Consider the following 19,012-nt stretch of genomic DNA (forward strand, 5'->3'; position numbering starts at 1 on the left):
ATTGTATTGTAAAATAATTTATCGCGATAACAGAATTTTATATCGTAATAGCCCTATTGTTGACGTAGTATATTTACTTAAGCTAAACAAAAAAACCTACGAAGTCGATTCGTTTCTTTATGTTCAAATGTCAAACGCTCAAATGTAAGACATGTCAGCGTTTCTCCTTCATAAAAACGTTTCCCAGTTAGTTTTATTGGCTAGAATATAGTGAAAGTTTTTTCTTATCGGTTCCTTCGGCTGTCTCCGTTAGGGAAAGAGTAAATGTTAGCTAGCTTTAAAAAAAAAAACCCCGACTAGCTAGTGTGATTATGTTTTGTAGAAAGCTAAATGTTATTAAATAAAGAACAAAGTTGTATTTTTTGTGTGTTTATAGTTACGTTTAACCTTGTGGAACGTCTGAGAAACAAGTCCCTGTTATCACTTGTGTTATAGTAGCTATAAACTACTAATCTTTCCAATTTTTTTTCTTCTCTCTCTCTCTCGAAGTTCTTAAGACAAAAAAACCCCCCAAAAACGCAGCTTACCGAGAAACCGCTAAGCGTAAACTCCTCTAACGACGTTCTTTCCACAAATGTTAAATAAACTTCTCCTTACAGAATTTTTTTTTCCAATTGGCTTATTACTAGTCCTGGTTTATACCAAGCATACTCCATACAAGTGGAAGTCGTTACTATAGAAACGATAGCATATTAGAACAAGTGAAGTGCTATAAACTCGTGACCTGTTCCAGCCAATCGGATTTGAGAATTGAACCGTGCTGTCGTGTAATACCTAGCGTTCAAACTTGAGCAAGGTGGGTAACTTGAAACGCTAGACTACAGTGACTTCCGGTACTTTCAGTACTCAAACTTGAATCTCAGGAACGTTTAACAGTTTAAAGTCTACTGTTTATAAAATCGGATCTTGGCTCAGATTTACTGCACGTTTTAGGGAAAACAAAAGGAGCAGAGAGTGAGAGCTTTTTTGGCTGTGGTTTAGACATGACCACACCCAGACATGTTTTTAGACCACACACACACACACACACACACACACACACACACACACACACACACACACGCCGACCCCTCCTTCCCCTCTTCGCATCTGTTTTGTGACACACTCAAGATAGCAAGACTGCTTCCACTTCCCTCTTCTTATCTTCCTCATAATGGGGAGGTTTGTGAATTATTGATGCGTTACACACACCGCACCTTACACACTTTATGGTTTTGTCATATGCCGAAGAAACCTGCTTGTCTTTCACCAGGTTTTGTGTGTGTGTGTGTGTGTGTGTGTGTGTGTGTGTGTGTGTGTGTGTGTGTGTGTAATGATGTCACTGTGACAAATCATTGGATTTGGGTCCAATAAAAGAACTAATAATAGAATTATTATACGGTACAAATGCCTGTTTTTTGTCTGTGTTTTTTTGGTGTTTACAGAGAATTATATTATCTTATTTATTTTAAGAAACGGTGTGTCCTTTTTGAAAAGCAGCGTGAACACGTCCATCTTTGTTCCTCGTTTCAGTCACGTGTCGTGACATCTGTGATGTCATTCTCAAAGTGAAGCAGTGAAGCCATGATGCAGTTCTCTCATTCATAAATAAAGACATTAATCAGGAACAGTTTTTGATATTTTCGTCATGTATATTAGCGAGGTATTGTTTTAGACGTTTTAGGCTTAGCCGCGCTCTCCAAGCGGAACTTCATGCTCTGATACGCTCTCGGTGATCACGGTAACCTGACTCCCTGTAGAAGAACTCCACAGGGAGAAAAAGCACTTTGCATGCTCTGCTCTAGAGCAGTTCTTTGACTAGAACTAAGGGTGTGGATTTTTCGTCTGGCTTGATCCGATCCGATCCGATCTGATCTCTGACTGCTACTCATGGAATTAGCTGCTGACTTAGAAGATGCAGAGCTGCATTGATGCTTTTATACCGTGGTAGGGACCGTATCGTGCCGTTTTCGCGTACAGAAGTAGGAGGCCACGCCTTTTTTTATTTATTTATTTTTTTGGCCGAGCTGATAGGCTATGCCTCCTCCACCAACTTTAGCAAATGGATAAGCACAGAGGCAATGGCTCTTCCAGCTACACCTTGTTTACTGAGACTGTCGGGTGGAGAGGCCAGTGCTCGTAGCTGCTATAACACGAGTGATAACAGGAACTGGCTTGTTTCGACTTGGATGCTACTTGACGTCACTGATTATTTTCATATAATAGCACGCCCTCGGTGTGTTTCCTTCTTTTTTCCCCCTTTTCTTTCTTACATAATTCGTTACCTTTAAGTCTGATATCTGATTGCTACAATAACACTAATTTCTGCAGTTATTTTTAATGTTATGTGATGCTCCATCAAATTTTGGTCAAAGTAACACATTTTGAAGGACACTTTTTTTTTTCTTTTTTTTTCTTTTTTTTTCTTCTGCTGCCTGTCCAAGATAGCATTCCCCAAAAATCCTCAGCTCCAAAGGAGAGGCGATCGAGGGAAGTCCGAAGCGAGGAAAAACGGAGCAGCAGTTTGCTTGCTGTGTTTTGCGAGACAAGTCCCAGACACAACCTGTTACTGTAGCCCTTAAAGCCACCCAGAAAGTGGTGGACAGGTTTCCATGGTGATGCCGAGTTTGTTTCCATAGTGACCATGGTGAAGGCTGCACTCATGCTTGCACTCGGATGGTTTTCAGTACTTTTTTTCATACTTCTGAAGGTATCTCCAAGTCGTTCTGTTGGACATTTCTTAAGGAAGTAATGGCGCTAGATCAGGCGCTTTCACTAGTGCCGCTCGCTTTTTTGGTGGTATTTGGTCGGACATAAATAAACGGTCGGATGTCGTATATCAGGTGAAAGCTTTAAGTAATACATGACTGAGAAAACACCTCGTAATTACAATCTTTCCGACAGGACAGCGTTATTTGATGCTCGCGTTTGACCGATCGGTTTTGACCTACGTCGTTTCTAGATCCACCCGTATCATCAAACCTGGTGACTTAAGTCAGATAAAGTCATCAAACTGTGTCGGACTCCTTCGCTCCATCCTCTCCATCACTGTGGATAAAAAGCGCCGCTGCCCACGCGGCATTCGTCAGAGGCTGGAGTGTTTTGAAAGATGGTTTTGCCATTTTGTTCTAAAATCCCAGAGTAGCCCGTGTGGGTGTGAGCGAGAGAGCCAAAGAGATGTAGGTGGATGCGGTACTCTGTAGCCGTCAGTCCTCTTATAATTATTATCTGAACGTATTTCAGGGTGCTCTTTACAACATGTCAGATAGCCTGAAGCCTTTTACACCTACTGCTGTTATATAACACGCATAAATAAATAAATAAATCATACAGTACGTAGCAGTAGGGACACGTTTACCTGGTCAGAACAGCAGTCAGATTCAGTGTAAATCAAATCACGACAGTGAAGCCTCGGTGTGACGGGAATAATAATTCCATTCGTTCATTTTTGACGGAAGTGTCACAATGTGTACTATAAATATCGATGAGTAGCGATAACGAAGAATATGGAACCTCGTTAAAGATTGTCGATCAGGTGTTGTATTTTTGAGAAAACCGAGTAATTACGTGTTCTGGTTTAGCTGTTTATTTTAGTTGAGTGTACTAATGCGGAAATGCCGATTCACTGAAGGGGAAAGGACGTAGGAAAGACCAGAGGTCGATAACTAAGTCGGGCGCTACGTACCTGCTGATAACCCATTAATGGACCGATTAGTTTTTAAAATTGATACTGAATGAAAACATAATGCTCAACGTAAAACAGTGCTGCACTTTATTACAAAAATAAACTGAACTGACTAAAACATACAGTACTTCTTTTTAGATGACATAAATCTGTAAATATTAATATATTTTAGCTATTATTCAATATTAAAGTAAATAAAAGATATACACACATAATGAACCAAAAAGGAACACTACAAATAACAAATTAAAATAGAGACATCGAAAACCGTGGGGAAAAAAACCATTTCAAATAACAGGTCTTTTTTTATTCCGTCTCTAGTGGTCGCTCTCATACCGTATCGTACTGTATAACGACAGCGGACCCTTCTCTGCCGGTCCCGTGACGGACGCAACCCGGGGAAAACCAGCAGTCGGTTATCAGGACCTCTAGGAAATTCTCAAACCTTGGTTTTGTGAGCCAGTAGAAAGTTAAGTTGCGCTCGCACTGCGCTTTCACGTTACTGTTTTCTTACCGGTGTTCATATCGTACCACGAACATACCCTAGCATTTCTGTGGTGAAATGCTTTGTTGTTTGTTTGTTTGTTTGTTTTTGTTTTTCTCTCTGTCTGCTAGGATTTTCTTGCTAGCAATGTTAGCAAAGTTGGCGACGCACTCTAGCAAGTGCTAAGCTAATATTGCCTATTTGTTCATGTTTTTACAGTAGACATGCTGTTCCAGGAATGTTATTGTGACTCTCCGCTGGCCAGAAACGCCGCGACGCAGACTATAAAAAGCCGAATAAAGTCGTAGCCTGTAATTAAACGGTGCTGTGTGTGGATTAGCAGAGATGATGGTGGGTTTCTGCACAGCTGTCTAGGAATAAAACAGATAAGCGCAGGGTTTTTTAAAGAATGTCCTCGGTGACGTCATCGGAAGGGCTTAGACCTGATTACCAGCAGTTGTGCAGTAAAAACTGCGTAACTCGACATCGACAAATCACTACGAGAAAGCTACTGACGCTAACTCCGTGAACGCCGTTTGATTTCGCCTACACGTTACGTTCGTTATAAGGTTCTACGTTTTTCTTCCATTTTTGCATGCTAATTTGAAACGCTCTTGTTGGGTAACGACTATCATGAAGGCGTTCCCTACGTCGGAATTAGCATCAAACTAGCTTATTATATTTTATTAACTACCACTTTTTAGCCTCGTGGATTAGGTTCCAAATGGAAAAAAACGGTTTTTTAATTAATATTTAGGGGCCAAGCATCGACGCTGCGTCGTTCGTTTTTATTTTTACTCCTAAGGTTTCAGAAGTCAAGGGACAGAGTATTTTATATTTCTGCCGCAATGTTCTTCACAAGCTAAGCTCGATCAGACCTGCTAGATTCGAGTCCTGCAAGGCTCGAGCAGTTGGAGCTGGCACACATCTACGAGCCTACCAGCTGGACGCCTGGAGAGGAGGAGAAAAAGTGACACAGAGGATATAGACAGATGGATGCGGAGAAAATCAGGGAATTAAGAAAGGAGAACTTTAGACTGCTTGATCCTGCAGATTTTCTTCAGCAGTAGAACTTTTTAAAGTGTCCTTGAAGTCCTTCAGTGGAATGGACAACAAGAGAGGGAACTATAAGTGAAAGAATATAGCGTTTTGGAGATATTTATGATTTTTAACTTTATTACTTTTTCATTACTTCTGGGATAAATTTGAAATTTGTTTTGATGTTTACGAGATCACTGCAGAAACGCAACGTCGCGTCATCGTCATACAGAGTAATTAATAATTGTTAATCCTCCACCGTTGAGAAACGGGTCTCATTAAACTCTTCGCTCATACATATTTAGCTAACTCGCTAAGGTCTGTAAAGGGGGTGCGTGTGTGCTCTCGGCGTGAGTTTTTTTTATTTTTTAGCATTGCAATGCGCGGACATCTGCGTTTATCTGCGTACATTTGCGTTATCCAACTAACAGTAGCTAGTTAAAATCAGTTACCGAAAAAGGGTCACAAATGGTGGTACTTTTGTTTTATGTTTTACTTTTGTTTTTTTTTAACGCTGTTTGCTCTGCTGTGCGTGGTTTACCGCAGGACTTTTCATACGCAGGCTCGTCGGTACGGCGGACCCCTCTCGCTTTCCGCACCCCAGCAAGCCGCCGCGGTTCGCCATGGAAATCGAAATCTATTCCCGGAAATCCGTGCGGTTGCCATGCAGACGGGCTCATCAACGCAGCACCCATCCCACGCTCTTCCAGCCTGAGAGTGGGAGGAAATTTTAGCACCATGCGCGGCCAGATATTCGAGCTGAGATTTAACCAGCAGTGTGTCGGGCTCCAATACAGGACTGTCGCTCGCTGAAAAATCTGGGGAAGTGTAGAACTGTGTTAAAATGCATGTCTGGAAAAGTAGGGTGTGAAGCTGCAGGATTTTCAGTATAAATCCATTTAATGTAGTTTTGATGAAGGAGAATTCCAGCTTGTGTGTCTGTGTCTGTGTCTGTCTGTGTGTGTGTGTGTGTGTGTGTGTGTGTGTGTGTGTGTGTGTGTGTGTGTGTGTGTGTGTGTGTGTGTACACACATCTGGCCAGAGGTTGGGTTCATTGCACAAGGCTCTAGTTATTTCCTGCTCTGGGGCTGTTGTGTGCTGCAGGGCCAGAGGTCACGCTTCACTTCATCATCATTATTATTATTATTATTATTATTATTATTATTATTATTATTATTGGGTTTTTTTTTTTTTTTTTTTTTACTGTTGGGGTTTTTTTTTTGTTATTGTTGTTTTCTTCCCGGCTGTTTGTCCACTCGACATCACGGGTAAACAGTTGTGTTAAACCCGGGTCACACTGCTGTGTTGCTTGATTGCAGGTCAATTGCAGTATAGAAAACTTACCAACCCCCCCCCCCCCCCCCCCCCCAACCCCTCCAAATGCACGCATTAATGCAAAAACTGCACGAACCAAACAGCCCCAAACCCATTATACACCATCAATCAATAACGCTGAGTCAGATAGTCCATCTCTCTCTCTCTCTCTCTCTCTCTCTCTCTCTCTCTCTCTCTCTCTCTCTCTCTCTCTCTCTTTGTCTTCTGTTTTTCGTCTCTTCCATCATGTTTATTTTTCTCTTCTGTGCTCCCTCATGTTCATTGTATGTTTTCTCTCTCATCCACGTTATCATTCTCTCTCATTTTCCCTCTCTCCTGTCTGTCTGTATTTACATATTCTCTCTTTGTCTGCCTCTCCTGTCTTTCTGTCTCTGTTTCTCTCGTTCTCTCACTCTTTCTTTCATTGTGTCTATCGGTAGCTCTGTCTGTCTTGCACTGTTTTGCCCTTCTCTTTCTTTCTGCCCCCCCCCCGCTCTGTCTCTTGTTGCATGCTCCTGTTCTCTCTCTCTCTCTCTCTCTCTCTCTCTCGTCCACCTTCTTCCGTTCTGTCTCTCATTATCATTTGTTCAACTTGTTGTTTTACTCCTTCATTCTCTTCTTTCTCTCCCTCCTTCTTCGCACTCTTGTCCTCTGTCATTCTGTTATCTCTTGGCCCCCCTCTCCATCCCTTTCTTTCTCCCTTTCTTTCTTTCAGCTCAGGCTTGTTGAAGTCAAATTCTTTGTGCACTAACTGCAAGTGTCTGAGCACACAGCTGCATTTGTACGCGGTCCACGATGCAGATCCACCCAGATCCAGAGAACGTCCTCGTCATGACAGTCTCGCTGCCTCGACTGGTTCAGCGGCAGTGAGACAGGTCAAATGTCTGGTCATGTGACCTGTCCGGGGAGCACATAGTACACTCCGTGTAATACACAAACGTACAGTGTTCATGTACATGTTAGAAATATTTAGCTGTTCATCATTAAAATGTTGTTGATTTAGTGACGCTTCTGTAGAGTTTAACGTTGACCCGAGCGGTCCGGTCCTGCTGCTCAGTTCTGCACACTGAGTGCTTGTGAGAGTCCGTGTGGTTGTTATAGCAGCGCTGGAGTTGTGCTGGTTTGTTGGAACGGAGACGATGCAATAGATTTCAGAGAAACTCTGCTGTCATTCACTTCCCCCTTTTCTCTCTCCGTCTCTCTCTACCTCTCGCTGTCTCTCTCTCTCTCTGTTTCTCATTCTGTGTCCTCACTTTAATAGTGCTAATGGACACGGTTCAAAGACATTATGCTCACAAATGCACTCTAAACATCTTGAAATCTTTAGTCTCTCTCACTCATATACACACACACACATACACATACACATACACACACACACACACACACACACACACGGCCAGATTTGCTCTTCTGAGCAGTTTAATAACTATGTACTGCTCCAAACCTGTGTGAGGGTGTGAGAGAGTACAGCCTGGTAAATAAATCACATGCTCGGGTCGGTTCTAGGAAAGATCGGACCTACAGGTGCTGATCTCAGGGCCACGGAACACTAATACTTGTGTAATCACGCGTGAGCATTCGGATAAAGGTTTTGTTGAAGCTGAAGCGGTCAGAAGTTGTCCCAGGGAAAACGCGACCAAATAACCGTCCAGCTCGCGGCCAGCCGTCTGTCAGGACTTGCGCCGTGTTCTAATCGATCATTTCCTAAAGAAAGTTCAATTCCGTTATTGTCTAAACAAACACGGCTTGTTTCTTTCTTTAACGGTAAAACGGTTCTGCGGTGTAATAGCGTTCCCTTTCTTGTCGCAGGTGCGGACCGCAGGATGAACGGAGATTCCGGCGCCGGGGTGGTGGCGGCCACCCCACCCACACACCCGCCCCATAAAGAGCGCTACTTCGACCGGGTGGACGAGACCAGTGCCGAGTACCAGAGAGAGAGGAACATGGCACCCGACCTCCGGCAGGACTTTAACATGATGGAGCAGAGGAAGAGAGTGTCCATGATCCTGCAGAGCCCGGTCAGCGCACTCACACACACACACACACGCGCACACAAACACACACAGTGAGCACAGGAAAGCATGTGCACCTGAACAAATACACAGCTGTAATCTAATAGTAAATAGGCAGTCCACTCGGACATAGTGAAATCCACCGCTACTAACAGAGTGAGGGAGAGAGGCAGACATCAAGAGCGAGACAGACGATTTTCATCTCACCCTTATACGTGTCCTGATCCTTGCCAACTCTAGCTGGGTAGTTTATTACAGCAGCTGCGCCTGGTGATCATCTTAAACAAACTCGCTAGCTTATAGGGCTGGGCGATTATATCGTTATCGTGATCAATGATTACGTGATGAGCGTTTCTTTGATGTATTTTTTTTGAAGTTTTTAATAGTTAGATATTAAATAGTACTGAGCGGATGCCGTCGATTTTACATAATATATATTTTTAATCGAATCTTCTTTTGTCTTTGTAGATGTTACAGAGAAGTATCTTCAAACTCGGTTTAAAAATTTGTTTATTTTGCTACTGTTTATTAGCTAAAATATATTTATATATAAATCTATCTCTCGTGATCCGTAACGTGATGTGACATGATGTGATATTTTTCTCTCCTGTTCACTCCTTCAACTCTGAAATGGTAGAAATGCTCGTTTTCCTGGCTTTTATTTTAAGGCAGCTCTCACGCAAGCCTACCTTGGCATTGAGATCTGTCCTATGATGTGTTAGGTTACCAAACCAAACTTCCTGTTATAAAACCAGCAGATATCCTGAAAGACACAGCAGCGATCCGATGATGCGGCTCACGCTGTCGTGTAAAAGTCAGCGAGTGTATTCGGTATAATTCACTCCACTCTTCCCATCAGCATGTGATGAGGCAAAACAAGAGTCTCTTCATGGAGTGAGAGACTGCAGTGCTTTCAGCTCACACTAAACGTCCTTGTGTGTGTGTGTGTGTCTCAGTGGTCAGCTCTCGCAGTCAGAGCGAGGATGAGTGTACAATAACGCACTGTTTATGTAGCGTCTCGTCACTGGCACATAAAGATCGGGTTCTTCATGCTGGTGGGAACGGAGAGAGAGAGAGTGTGTGAGAGAGAGGGGGAGAAATGGCAAGAGGACAGAACCGATGGGTTTTATTCCTGCATTAACACGCTGCTTGCCAAATATTGCAACACTTCGGTTACAGCATCGTTTAGAAGCGTCACAGCTGTGAGGAGATCAACAGGGCGTTGTGAAATAGCAGCCTGAATCTAGTCCTTATTTATTTCCCAAGAAATAATGACTAGTGTTTGTTTTGTCGTTCTACTAGTTTGGAGTTCATTTCTCGTTACCGTAGAGATTGAATCATGATACTCGAAGACGTTTCTACGCTACACGATACGCATCAGGATGTATATAGGCAAAAAAACTTAACCTTTTCATGAATAGTGTCCACTCTTATAGATGGGTCAGTTTAAAGGCTCCTTTTTTATATTTTAGGAAAATATCTGCGGTACATCACCTCCAAATTACTCGACAGCATTACTGTAAATTAACGTAAACTTGGGGAAGATGATATGTATGTATGTATTTATTTATTTATTTGAAAGTGCACCTATTTTGGTTTTTCAAATATTACATTTCACGTAGCGTGTTAAATATGTAGCTGTTTGTGAACATAAACGTCTGCAAAGACGGAGTTATCGACTCGCAAAAGAAGGAATCGATTCTGAACTAGCTGAGTCGTTCGTAATTCCAGATTTACTTCCGCTACGAACCTATGTAGGTTCGTAAAAAAAGCCCCACCTCTGGTCTTCGTCGGCCGCTCGGCGATAGCGGAAGACTGACTGCGGAGTGAAATATTCCAAAAAGCAGCCGATAAGTGTCCGGCGTAGGTGGGAACTCCTTTAATACTGTTTAAAAAGCATCTCGGGGAAATTCCTCAGTAAACCGGTTGATAAAATGCCAAGAATACATTTCTGGTGCACCAGCGTCGGTTCCGCTCCATTTTAATACTGCGATGTCGCTGGATTTTCTCGAGTCAGCGCTTTGTAACAGTCAGAGGTGAAAGCTGTGAGTTTTCCAGCATGTTCAGGATGGAGGATTTGACGCTGTGTGGTTGTGTTGTGTCGCAGGCTTTCTGTGAGGAGCTGGAGACTCTGATCCACGATCAGATGAAGAAAGGGAAGACCCCCACCAGCCTGCTGGCCCTGCAGCAGATCGCCGACTTCATGACCACACCCACCATGTACCCCGCCGCCCCGCAGGGAGGCATGGCAGCGCTCAATATGAGTCAGTACACACACACACACCTGTACAGTGAGCCTGGGGTATCTCTGTAAGAAAGACGTGACTATTTATGGTCACTCTCCTGCACTCTGTCTTCAGACTCTTGACCCTACACGTATTCACTGTCCGCTGACCTTTCAGACTTCTCACCTTTAACCCTAAACACTGATTTTGTTTGTCTGGAGCCAGAGAAAATACAGACATTAATACTTTTGTATCCAGCACCTGTCATGTTGAATCATACTTCTGATCCATTTAAAGCATTCTCAAGCGCAGGAGAATGTGCTCAGTTCTCACTAATAGGTCTGTGTGTGTGTGTGTGTGTGTGTGTGTGTGTGTGTGTGTGTGTGTGTGTGTGTGTGTGCAGGTCTGGGTATGGTGACTCCAGTGAACGATCTCCGAGGTTCAGACTCCATCGCCTATGAGAAAGGAGAGAAGCTGCTGCGCTGTAAGCTCGCTGCATTTTACCGTCTGGCGGACCTGTTTGGTTGGTCTCAGCTTATCTACAATCACTTAACTGTGAGTGTGCGACACACACACACACACACCCATGCAATCTAGTGGAAAACGAGCATCCTTAACTGATCTGGAAGTAAAGTGGATTAAACTTGCTTCAAAATGTGGGGAGTTAACAAGATGTGTGTGTGTGCGCGCATGTGCGTCCTCAGGTCAGACTGAACTCTGAACAAGAACGCTTTCTGATTGTCCCATTTGGACTTCTGTACAGCGAAGTCTCCGCCTCCAGCCTGGTAAGACACCCCCCCCACACAAACCAGATTCATTTTCTGATCTGATTTACTCACACGTTTTATCCTCGGACCGTGTGTAACGTTTGAACAGAACCAAGGTTCTTTAGGCAGGTGAGAACGCGACAATCGCTCCGAGGTCTGAGAGCATCCGAGCGTGTCCAAGTGAGCTCGACCGCAGCGAGGAAGCGATTTGACTCCGAATCGACTCCACTGAATCAATCACTTCACAATGTAGCCGAATGCTGGAATGTGATGGGGCGGCCATCTTGAATAGTCTTATCTTCTCATAGAATCAGAATAAAAGTTTTCAAACCACTCGTAATAAGAAATATTTTATGTTCGAAATAAAGATGTATTTTTGCAGATTATATTTGTTTTACAAATTTTTTTTAAAAAAACTTATGCAGCATATATTTGTTGTTTAAAGAATGTAGATGGGCAAAAAACATCAAACGCCAAATATGTTTTTTGTTAACTGAATACATTACACATTTTACATTTTTTATTTATATATATATATATGTGTAAAATATACACACATACACATATAACTATGTTCTGCATAGTTCATGACTTTTTTTTTTGCCAAGTCATTGTGGAAGCCGAGGAGAAGCTCTCTCTCTCTCTCTCATCTTTATTATCGCGGCGTTTGTCTTTCAGTCCAGCTCTCCTCGGAATACTAAAACACACCCTCTCGTTGTCCGCAGGTCTGAAATTATTACATGGAGAAACCGTTATCGTTACGTCATCTCTGAGTTCGTATCACGTCGGTCGTGGTGTTGTAAGGAAAAAGAATTTGCCTCGGCAGACTTCCCGCTGTTTATCTCGGTAAACGAGTACGCAGAAGACGCGTGCGCATGTACCGTACTTCAGCGGAGATTCATTTTCTGGAACGGCAGCTCTGAGTGTGTAGCGCGGGTTTATACAAAGGCCGTCGTTTCAATAGTAACAGCTCGTCCACACAGTGGGGACCCATACGACCGACGCGCTACGTCAGCTGGTTTTAAATAGGTGTCATCGTTAACAGGCTTTCTGTAACAGAGATGTTTATTTTTCATTTACGGAAGGAGTCTCCAGTGTCTGCGCTTCGTTAGTAAGTTAATACGTTTGCCCATGCGGGGGAAGGGAGGTTTCAGTAACACGACAAGCTGCGTTGTTTTTGAGGTTTTTTTTTTTTTTTTTTGCCTTATTAACTTCGAGAGTGTATAGAGAGGCTGGTGAGAAAACGACATGTTTATAGCTGCTATAACAGGTCAGGAAGTAATTGTAGGAAAACGATCCACTTTGTGAACTCTGCTACATCTCACCACTCCATCGCTGATTATTTTCCTATAACGGCATGCCACAAATGATTTAATCCTTATGCGTTCAAGAAAATGGAATGGAAAAAAATGCCGTCTATATATTCAAGTCCCTAAGGTTAGGGTTTTGTGTGTGTGGACCTTCTGTCACTGCTGCCCTCTATTGTAAACAAGGGGGAAGTGTTTGTTATAAAGGGTGTTTCAACGTTTACACCTTTATTTATTTATTTATTGTTACTGTATTCTTAATACTTCCTTTTGATTTAACTGCACATTTGAAGTGGGCGTGGCCACTTTTTCTCAAATGGCTATAACTCTTGAACGGAAAAGCTATATTTTCACCAAAGTTGAACCAATCTGAGGACATGTGCAAACACTGACCAGTTGGTGGCGCTATAACAGGGGGGAAAAAAACAAGCAATCGGCTCTTACTACGGAACCCGTTGGTCCAATTGACTTGACAATTTGCGCGCGGCGTCTTTATTAAAGGTACGATTGATATTTATGAGGACAGTCACGGAACAGTATCTTGAAAATACTGTGAAAATCTCGGCCAATTAATTTTCAGCAGCTGTTGGATAAGGTTAACAAACTTTGTTGGCTCACTTGACTTTTTTTTTTTTTTTTGTTGGCTTGCTTGACGAATTTGAAACTAAAATATATTTTGACTTATCTCGGAGGTGTTCCACGGCATTAAATGTAACTATAAAAGGATTAAAGAAACACATTTGCGACAGTAATTGTTGATTAATAATGATATTTTGATAGTGTAAGAAGATTAAACCGGTCCAGGACATGCTGTTATTGGAATAGGAATACGATCGATTGTTTTCCTATAGCGGTGCGCTAATGGTGGGAATTTACCCAGAAATCTCACGTTTTCTCCTGCATGTTTCCAGGTGAAGATCAACCTGCAGGGTGAGATCGTGGACCGAGGCAGCACTAACCTGGGCGTGAACCAGGCCGGATTCACCCTGCACTCTGCCATATACGCAGCCCGACCTGACATCAAGTGCATCGTGCACATCCACACTCCTGCTGGCGCGGCGGTAACACACACACACACACACACACACACACACACACACACACACACACACACACACACACACACACACACACACACACACACACACACACACACACAAAAAAAAAAACAAACACAAACCTCGAATCATCTCGCCATGTTTGATAGAAATGTGCAAACACGCTACACAGGGCTTGGTAGCATTATCTGTGCTCGACAGGGAATTTGAAGGAACAGTTCCATGATTTTTCCACCATTTGCTCAAGTTGACCCCCCGTATGTCCTCATCAAGGTTTCGGCTATGAAGTGTGGCCTCCTGCCCATTTCTCCTGAGGCTCTGTCTCTGGGCGAGGTGGCCTACCATGACTACCACGGCATTCTGGTGGACGACGAGGAGAAGATCCTTATACAGAAGAACCTCGGCCCGAAGAGCAAGGTACCGTAACTTCACCTCATTCATCTGTGATCTAGAATAGGTCTTGTGGTACAGCGCGCGTGTGTGTGTATGTGTGTGTGTGTTGTTCAGGTGCTGATTCTGAGGAACCATGGTCTGGTGTCAGTAGGGGAAACTGTAGAAGAGGCTTTTTACTACATCCACAACCTGGTCACAGCTTGCGAGATTCAGGTAACATGCGCCATCATTGCATTTAGTTTTTCATTTACAGATGTTGAAAATCCAGCAATTGCAGAAGATCAGTGGTAATATGGCAGAGGTTCCAGGCTAGCATGGGAGGAGAGCCGTGTTAGCAAGGCAGAAGCTTCATGATGGGATGGTATGGTATGGTATGGTAGAAGATCCATTGTAGCCTGGCAGAAGATCCATGGTTGTATGGCAAACATTCCGTAGTAGCACGACAGGCGTTCCAGGCTTGCATAGCAGATGTTTCATGGCAGACGCATCACGGTAATATGGCAGAAGACCCAGAGCGGCAATACAGAAGATCTATGGTAGTATTGCAGATGATCCATGCCATCACTGCAGAGAATCCAGGCTAGCACTGCAGAAGAGCCATGCTAGCATGATAGAAGATCCATTGTAGTAGGGTAAACATACCAGGCTAGCACGGCAGAAGATCCAGGCTAGCACGGCAGAAGATCCAGGCTAGCACGGCAGAAGATCCAGGCTAGCACGGCAGAAGATCCAGGCTAGCACGGCAGAAGATCCAGGCGAGCACGGCAGAAGATCCAGGGTAATATGGCAAATGCTTCATAGTAGTATGACAGAAGATCCATGGTAGCCTTGCAGAAGTTCTGTCCTAGCACTGCAGCAGATCTGTGCTAGAATCCAAGCTAGCAATCCTAGAGTCTCCAGCTAGCATTGGAGAAGCTCTCGTAAGTCCTACTTACCATACAACACTGCTTTTTTTTCTTTCTTTTTTTTAATGCTTTGTAGGTCCGTACCCTCGCGAGTGCAGGTGGCCCTGATAACCTGGTCATGTTGGACCCATTGAAGTACAAAGTGCGTCCTCGTCACCCAGAGCCCGCTGGCGATGGACCGAGTCCGCATCCCAAGTGGCAGGTCGGGGAGCAGGAGTTCGAAGCCCTCATGCGGATGCTGGATAATTTGGTAAGAATTGTTTGAAGCCAGTATATTTATCAGTACTTCGAACCTGTAAAAGCTTGGTTTGGGTTCGTTTAGCTCCACGGGATTCCAGTCCCGAGGACAACTGAGCAAGATCAGTGTGTAGGTATCAGCACACGGACCCCATACCAAAGTAACATCCCTTTTCATCATTTCAATATCCCTTCTTTCCCAGGGCTACAGGACCGGCTACCCGTACCGCTGCCCGGCTCTGCGCGACAAAGCTAAAAAGTACAGCGACGTAGAGATCCCGCCATCCGCCACGGGCTACTCATATGCCGAGGACAGCGACTCGGGCGCTCGCTCTCCGCTGAAGCACAGCTTCCAGCGGGGACAGCGCGACAAGACCCGCTGGTTGAACACCGGCCGGCCGGATGAAACCCCTGATGAGAGCCTGGAGGGCAGCGGCAGCCCCAAGGCGAAGACTAAGGTGTGGACGAACATTACACACGATCACGTCAAACCCTTGCTGCAGTCTCTCTCGTCCGGTGTCTGCGTGCCAAGCTGTATAACCAACTGCTTGGTCTGTGCCTACCTTATTGTTCATAGTTTAGAACCGTACCGCTACTGAACGATGGTCAGCTGGCTAGCACCCCGACAACAGACTACTTTTATTTATTTGTATTTTTTTAGTCTTTGTACCTGTCCATTATTCCTTCGTCTTCTCTCTCCACAAAACGTTTTCTGTCGAGTCTCTGTGCCTATGGGGTTTGAGGTGTTGGGTGTGTCCGGGTGCTCTCTAGCTGCCCAGTGCATGCTGTTGTTGCATGACTGATCAGATGCATTGTGGGTAGTCTCCTGCAGGACCAGGAGGGTGTGGCATGCGCCTGTAGTGGGTGTGGCTGGATGTTGTTGTGTTTTTTCTGGATGTTGATCTGTGCTTCTTTCTTTCTACTTTCCTTCCTGTGTTTTGTTGTTGTTTGTTTGTTTGTTTGTTTCTTTCTTGCTTTTGTTGGCACTTTTGTTTTTTTGGTTTGGTGGAGCAGATTTTTTCTGGGCGTGGCTTAGTGATAATCACGGGTCATGTTGGTCACTTAATAGGAGTCGGTAAAAAGTAAGAAGTAAAGAACCATTAGGATATACAAGACTTTTATAACTAAAACTGCACGTGTGCTGATGATAAGTAAGGAATATAAACAGCTTCGGGGCATGCCGGTATAGGAAAATAATCAAGAGTCAAATCAGTGTCACTCTTACCTCCCTGAAGTCGGATTATTTTCTATTAACAGCGTGTCCCGGATTGTTTTATCGCTATCATGCAGCAGCGATTGGGCAATGATTTCAAATTTGTATTAATTTTAAAAGAAATATACGGTGTACTTTTCATCAGTTTATAGTTACATTTAACGTTATTCCAGCCTTAATTTAGAAAAGTGTCATAAGGGCAACTTCCCGTAATTCAGTAAACCAAAATAAGGGTTGTGCAAAGGATTAAAAATGTGACCTTTTGGAGATTTTAATGTCGGATTATCTCCGATACCATAAGAGACCTGCATTTTTTTTTTCTTAGGGGAGGGGCTTAAAAAAGGTTTAAACCCCTGCTGCTTTTGGTGTGGACTCGAATGTGCGCTCGAGTCACAGCTTGCGTTCTTATGACTCTGGGTCCTCTCCTCCTTGCCTTTTGAGTTGGCTTCTATTTTCATTTCGAGCTTTATTTATTTATTTATTTGCGTTTCCTGTATTGCGTTTGTCTTCCCGAATTACGACTCGATGACCGATTCCCGTATCTGTTCCCAAGCATGAGTGTTGTTTTTTTTTTTTTGTTTTGTTTTGTTTTTTTTTTTTTTTTTTTTTTTGAAAGAATAAAAAAACCCAAACAAAGAAGTGATTTTTAAAGAAAAAAAAGAAAAGAAAGGTTGTGAAAGTTCTTAACTCTCCAAACGATTATCTCTAGTTGGGGGAGTGCGAGTGTTGTGTTGTGAGGCTCTATTCGTGATCAGTGAGTATTTCATATTTACATGTTCATTCCATGTGTCCTCCCTCGTTGTTTTTTTTCCCCTCGACGCCCATACGGATTCTCAATGAGCTAAAATAAGTCATAAGCCATAGCTATTCATGCTACGTATCCAAGCCTGATGCTAACTATTACTGCTTTTTCTTTAAAAAAAAATAGTAAATCACTAAACCGCTTAAAGCAACATGCATTTGCTGTTCATTACACTGAGAGTCCAGAGAGACCAGTGCTGATGGTGGTTTATTTATTTATTTATTTATTTTCCCTTCTATTCCAACAAACCGATGTAATATATATATATATATATATATATATATATATATATATATATATATATATATATATATATATATATATATATATTTTTAGTTATCGTTATCTTGAGATAATAAAAATGTAGCTAATATTCCGTCAGACATCTGTCTAAATCTTTCTAGAGAAAGTGTGATTTATTACAAATGCTTAAATACAAATAACTTGGAATGTGTGGATCTTTAAAGGTCCTCTAAGCGTAAAAATGTAATCCTATATGAGAATTGGCTGCTGATTGGGTCAAATCTGATCTATAATAATGATGCAAAAGTCACATTTTTATATGTGATAAACGTCACAGTGATAAACGTCTAGAGATGTTATTTATTTATTTATTTTTTTGGTAGTTCGTCGGGTATTAAGTGAAAAGTGGAATTTCTAGCGTGTTATTTAGGTGGCGGTGTTAGGATTAAGGAATGAAACACATCAGAGCATGCTGTTTATAAGAAAATAATCAACAGTGGGCGGTGTAATGAATTCCCGTTATCGCTCTGAAGCTCTGAATATTTTCTTAAAGTGGCGAGTGGCACGGTTTTATTTCACACCATCTCGATGCAAAATGTTTATTTTATTTTATTATCGAGTTAGACATTTTTACCTGTTTAAAGTCACAGTTTAATGTTGTGGAACAGTCGTTCCCGTACCAGCCTCTCTCGCTTTCTCTCTCTCTCTCTCTCTCTCTCTCTCTCTCTCTCTCTCTCTCTCTCTTTTCCCCCCTTTCTTTCTTGCAGAGGAAAAAAACGCAGCTTGTTACTTGAAAAGGTGTAAACTTCTTATTTCTAAAGACCTTTACTGAAGATCTGACTGTTACTAAACACTTGCACTGGAGACTCTTTCTGTTAAATAAACCTATCTGGACAGTATACTTCTATAGAAACCAGTCCCTCCGGGATTACTGCGATTATCTCAATCGCAGAAACAAACTCAAAATCAAGCACTCTCGAGCAACGTTCAGAGGAGCATGTGATTTTTTTTTTTTTTTTTTTAAAAATGACCGCAGATTTTCCACAGATTCGGGCGTTCAGTCAAAGCCATCTTTAATTCGCGTGCGTCGAACGTGAGCACAGCTGAAAGGCCTCGTTTACTAACAAACGTCCCTGCAAAAGTCTTTCATGCACATTCAAGTAGTTTTCTGCAAAAAAATAAATAAATAACGCACCGCAGAATGAAACATTTTTGGCCGCAACAATCGCCCCAAAACAAAAACCTCTGTGGAAAAACTCCTGTATGGCCCGAGGAACGAGCGCTTTAATATAATATAACGACGCCTTCTGAACGATCAGATTAGAGGATTTAACGAGCGCCGTGTTTC

General features: G+C 42.8%; 1 protein-coding gene across 14 annotated transcripts in view; it reads left to right on the forward strand.

Annotated features, from left to right (window-relative positions):
• Positions 1 to 19,012, forward strand: part of add1 (adducin 1 (alpha)) — a 37,512-nt gene that overhangs the window by 4,668 nt on the left and 13,832 nt on the right. For 9 of the 14 annotated variants that reach the window (XM_047161667.2, XM_047161668.2, XM_047161665.2 and 6 more), the window contains exons 2-10: positions 8,312 to 8,520; positions 10,622 to 10,778; positions 11,143 to 11,294; positions 11,444 to 11,524; positions 13,725 to 13,874; positions 14,145 to 14,288; positions 14,379 to 14,477; positions 15,246 to 15,419; positions 15,610 to 15,957. In XM_047161667.2, the coding sequence (XP_047017623.1) occupies positions 8,326 to 8,520; positions 10,622 to 10,778; positions 11,143 to 11,294; positions 11,444 to 11,524; positions 13,725 to 13,874; positions 14,145 to 14,288; positions 14,379 to 14,477; positions 15,246 to 15,419; positions 15,610 to 15,957 (1,500 nt within the window). In that variant the 5' untranslated portion in view covers positions 8,312 to 8,325. The remainder of the gene's footprint in view (positions 1 to 8,311; positions 8,521 to 10,621; positions 10,779 to 11,142; positions 11,295 to 11,443; positions 11,525 to 13,724; positions 13,875 to 14,144; positions 14,289 to 14,378; positions 14,478 to 15,245; positions 15,420 to 15,609; positions 15,958 to 19,012) is intronic. The other 5 variants (XM_017492194.3, XM_017492188.3, XM_053687985.1 and 2 more) reach the window with 1 other exon arrangement.

Source organism: Ictalurus punctatus, chromosome 18 (genome assembly GCF_001660625.3).
Source record: "Ictalurus punctatus breed USDA103 chromosome 18, Coco_2.0, whole genome shotgun sequence".
Classification (NCBI taxonomy): domain Eukaryota; kingdom Metazoa; phylum Chordata; class Actinopteri; order Siluriformes; family Ictaluridae; genus Ictalurus; species Ictalurus punctatus.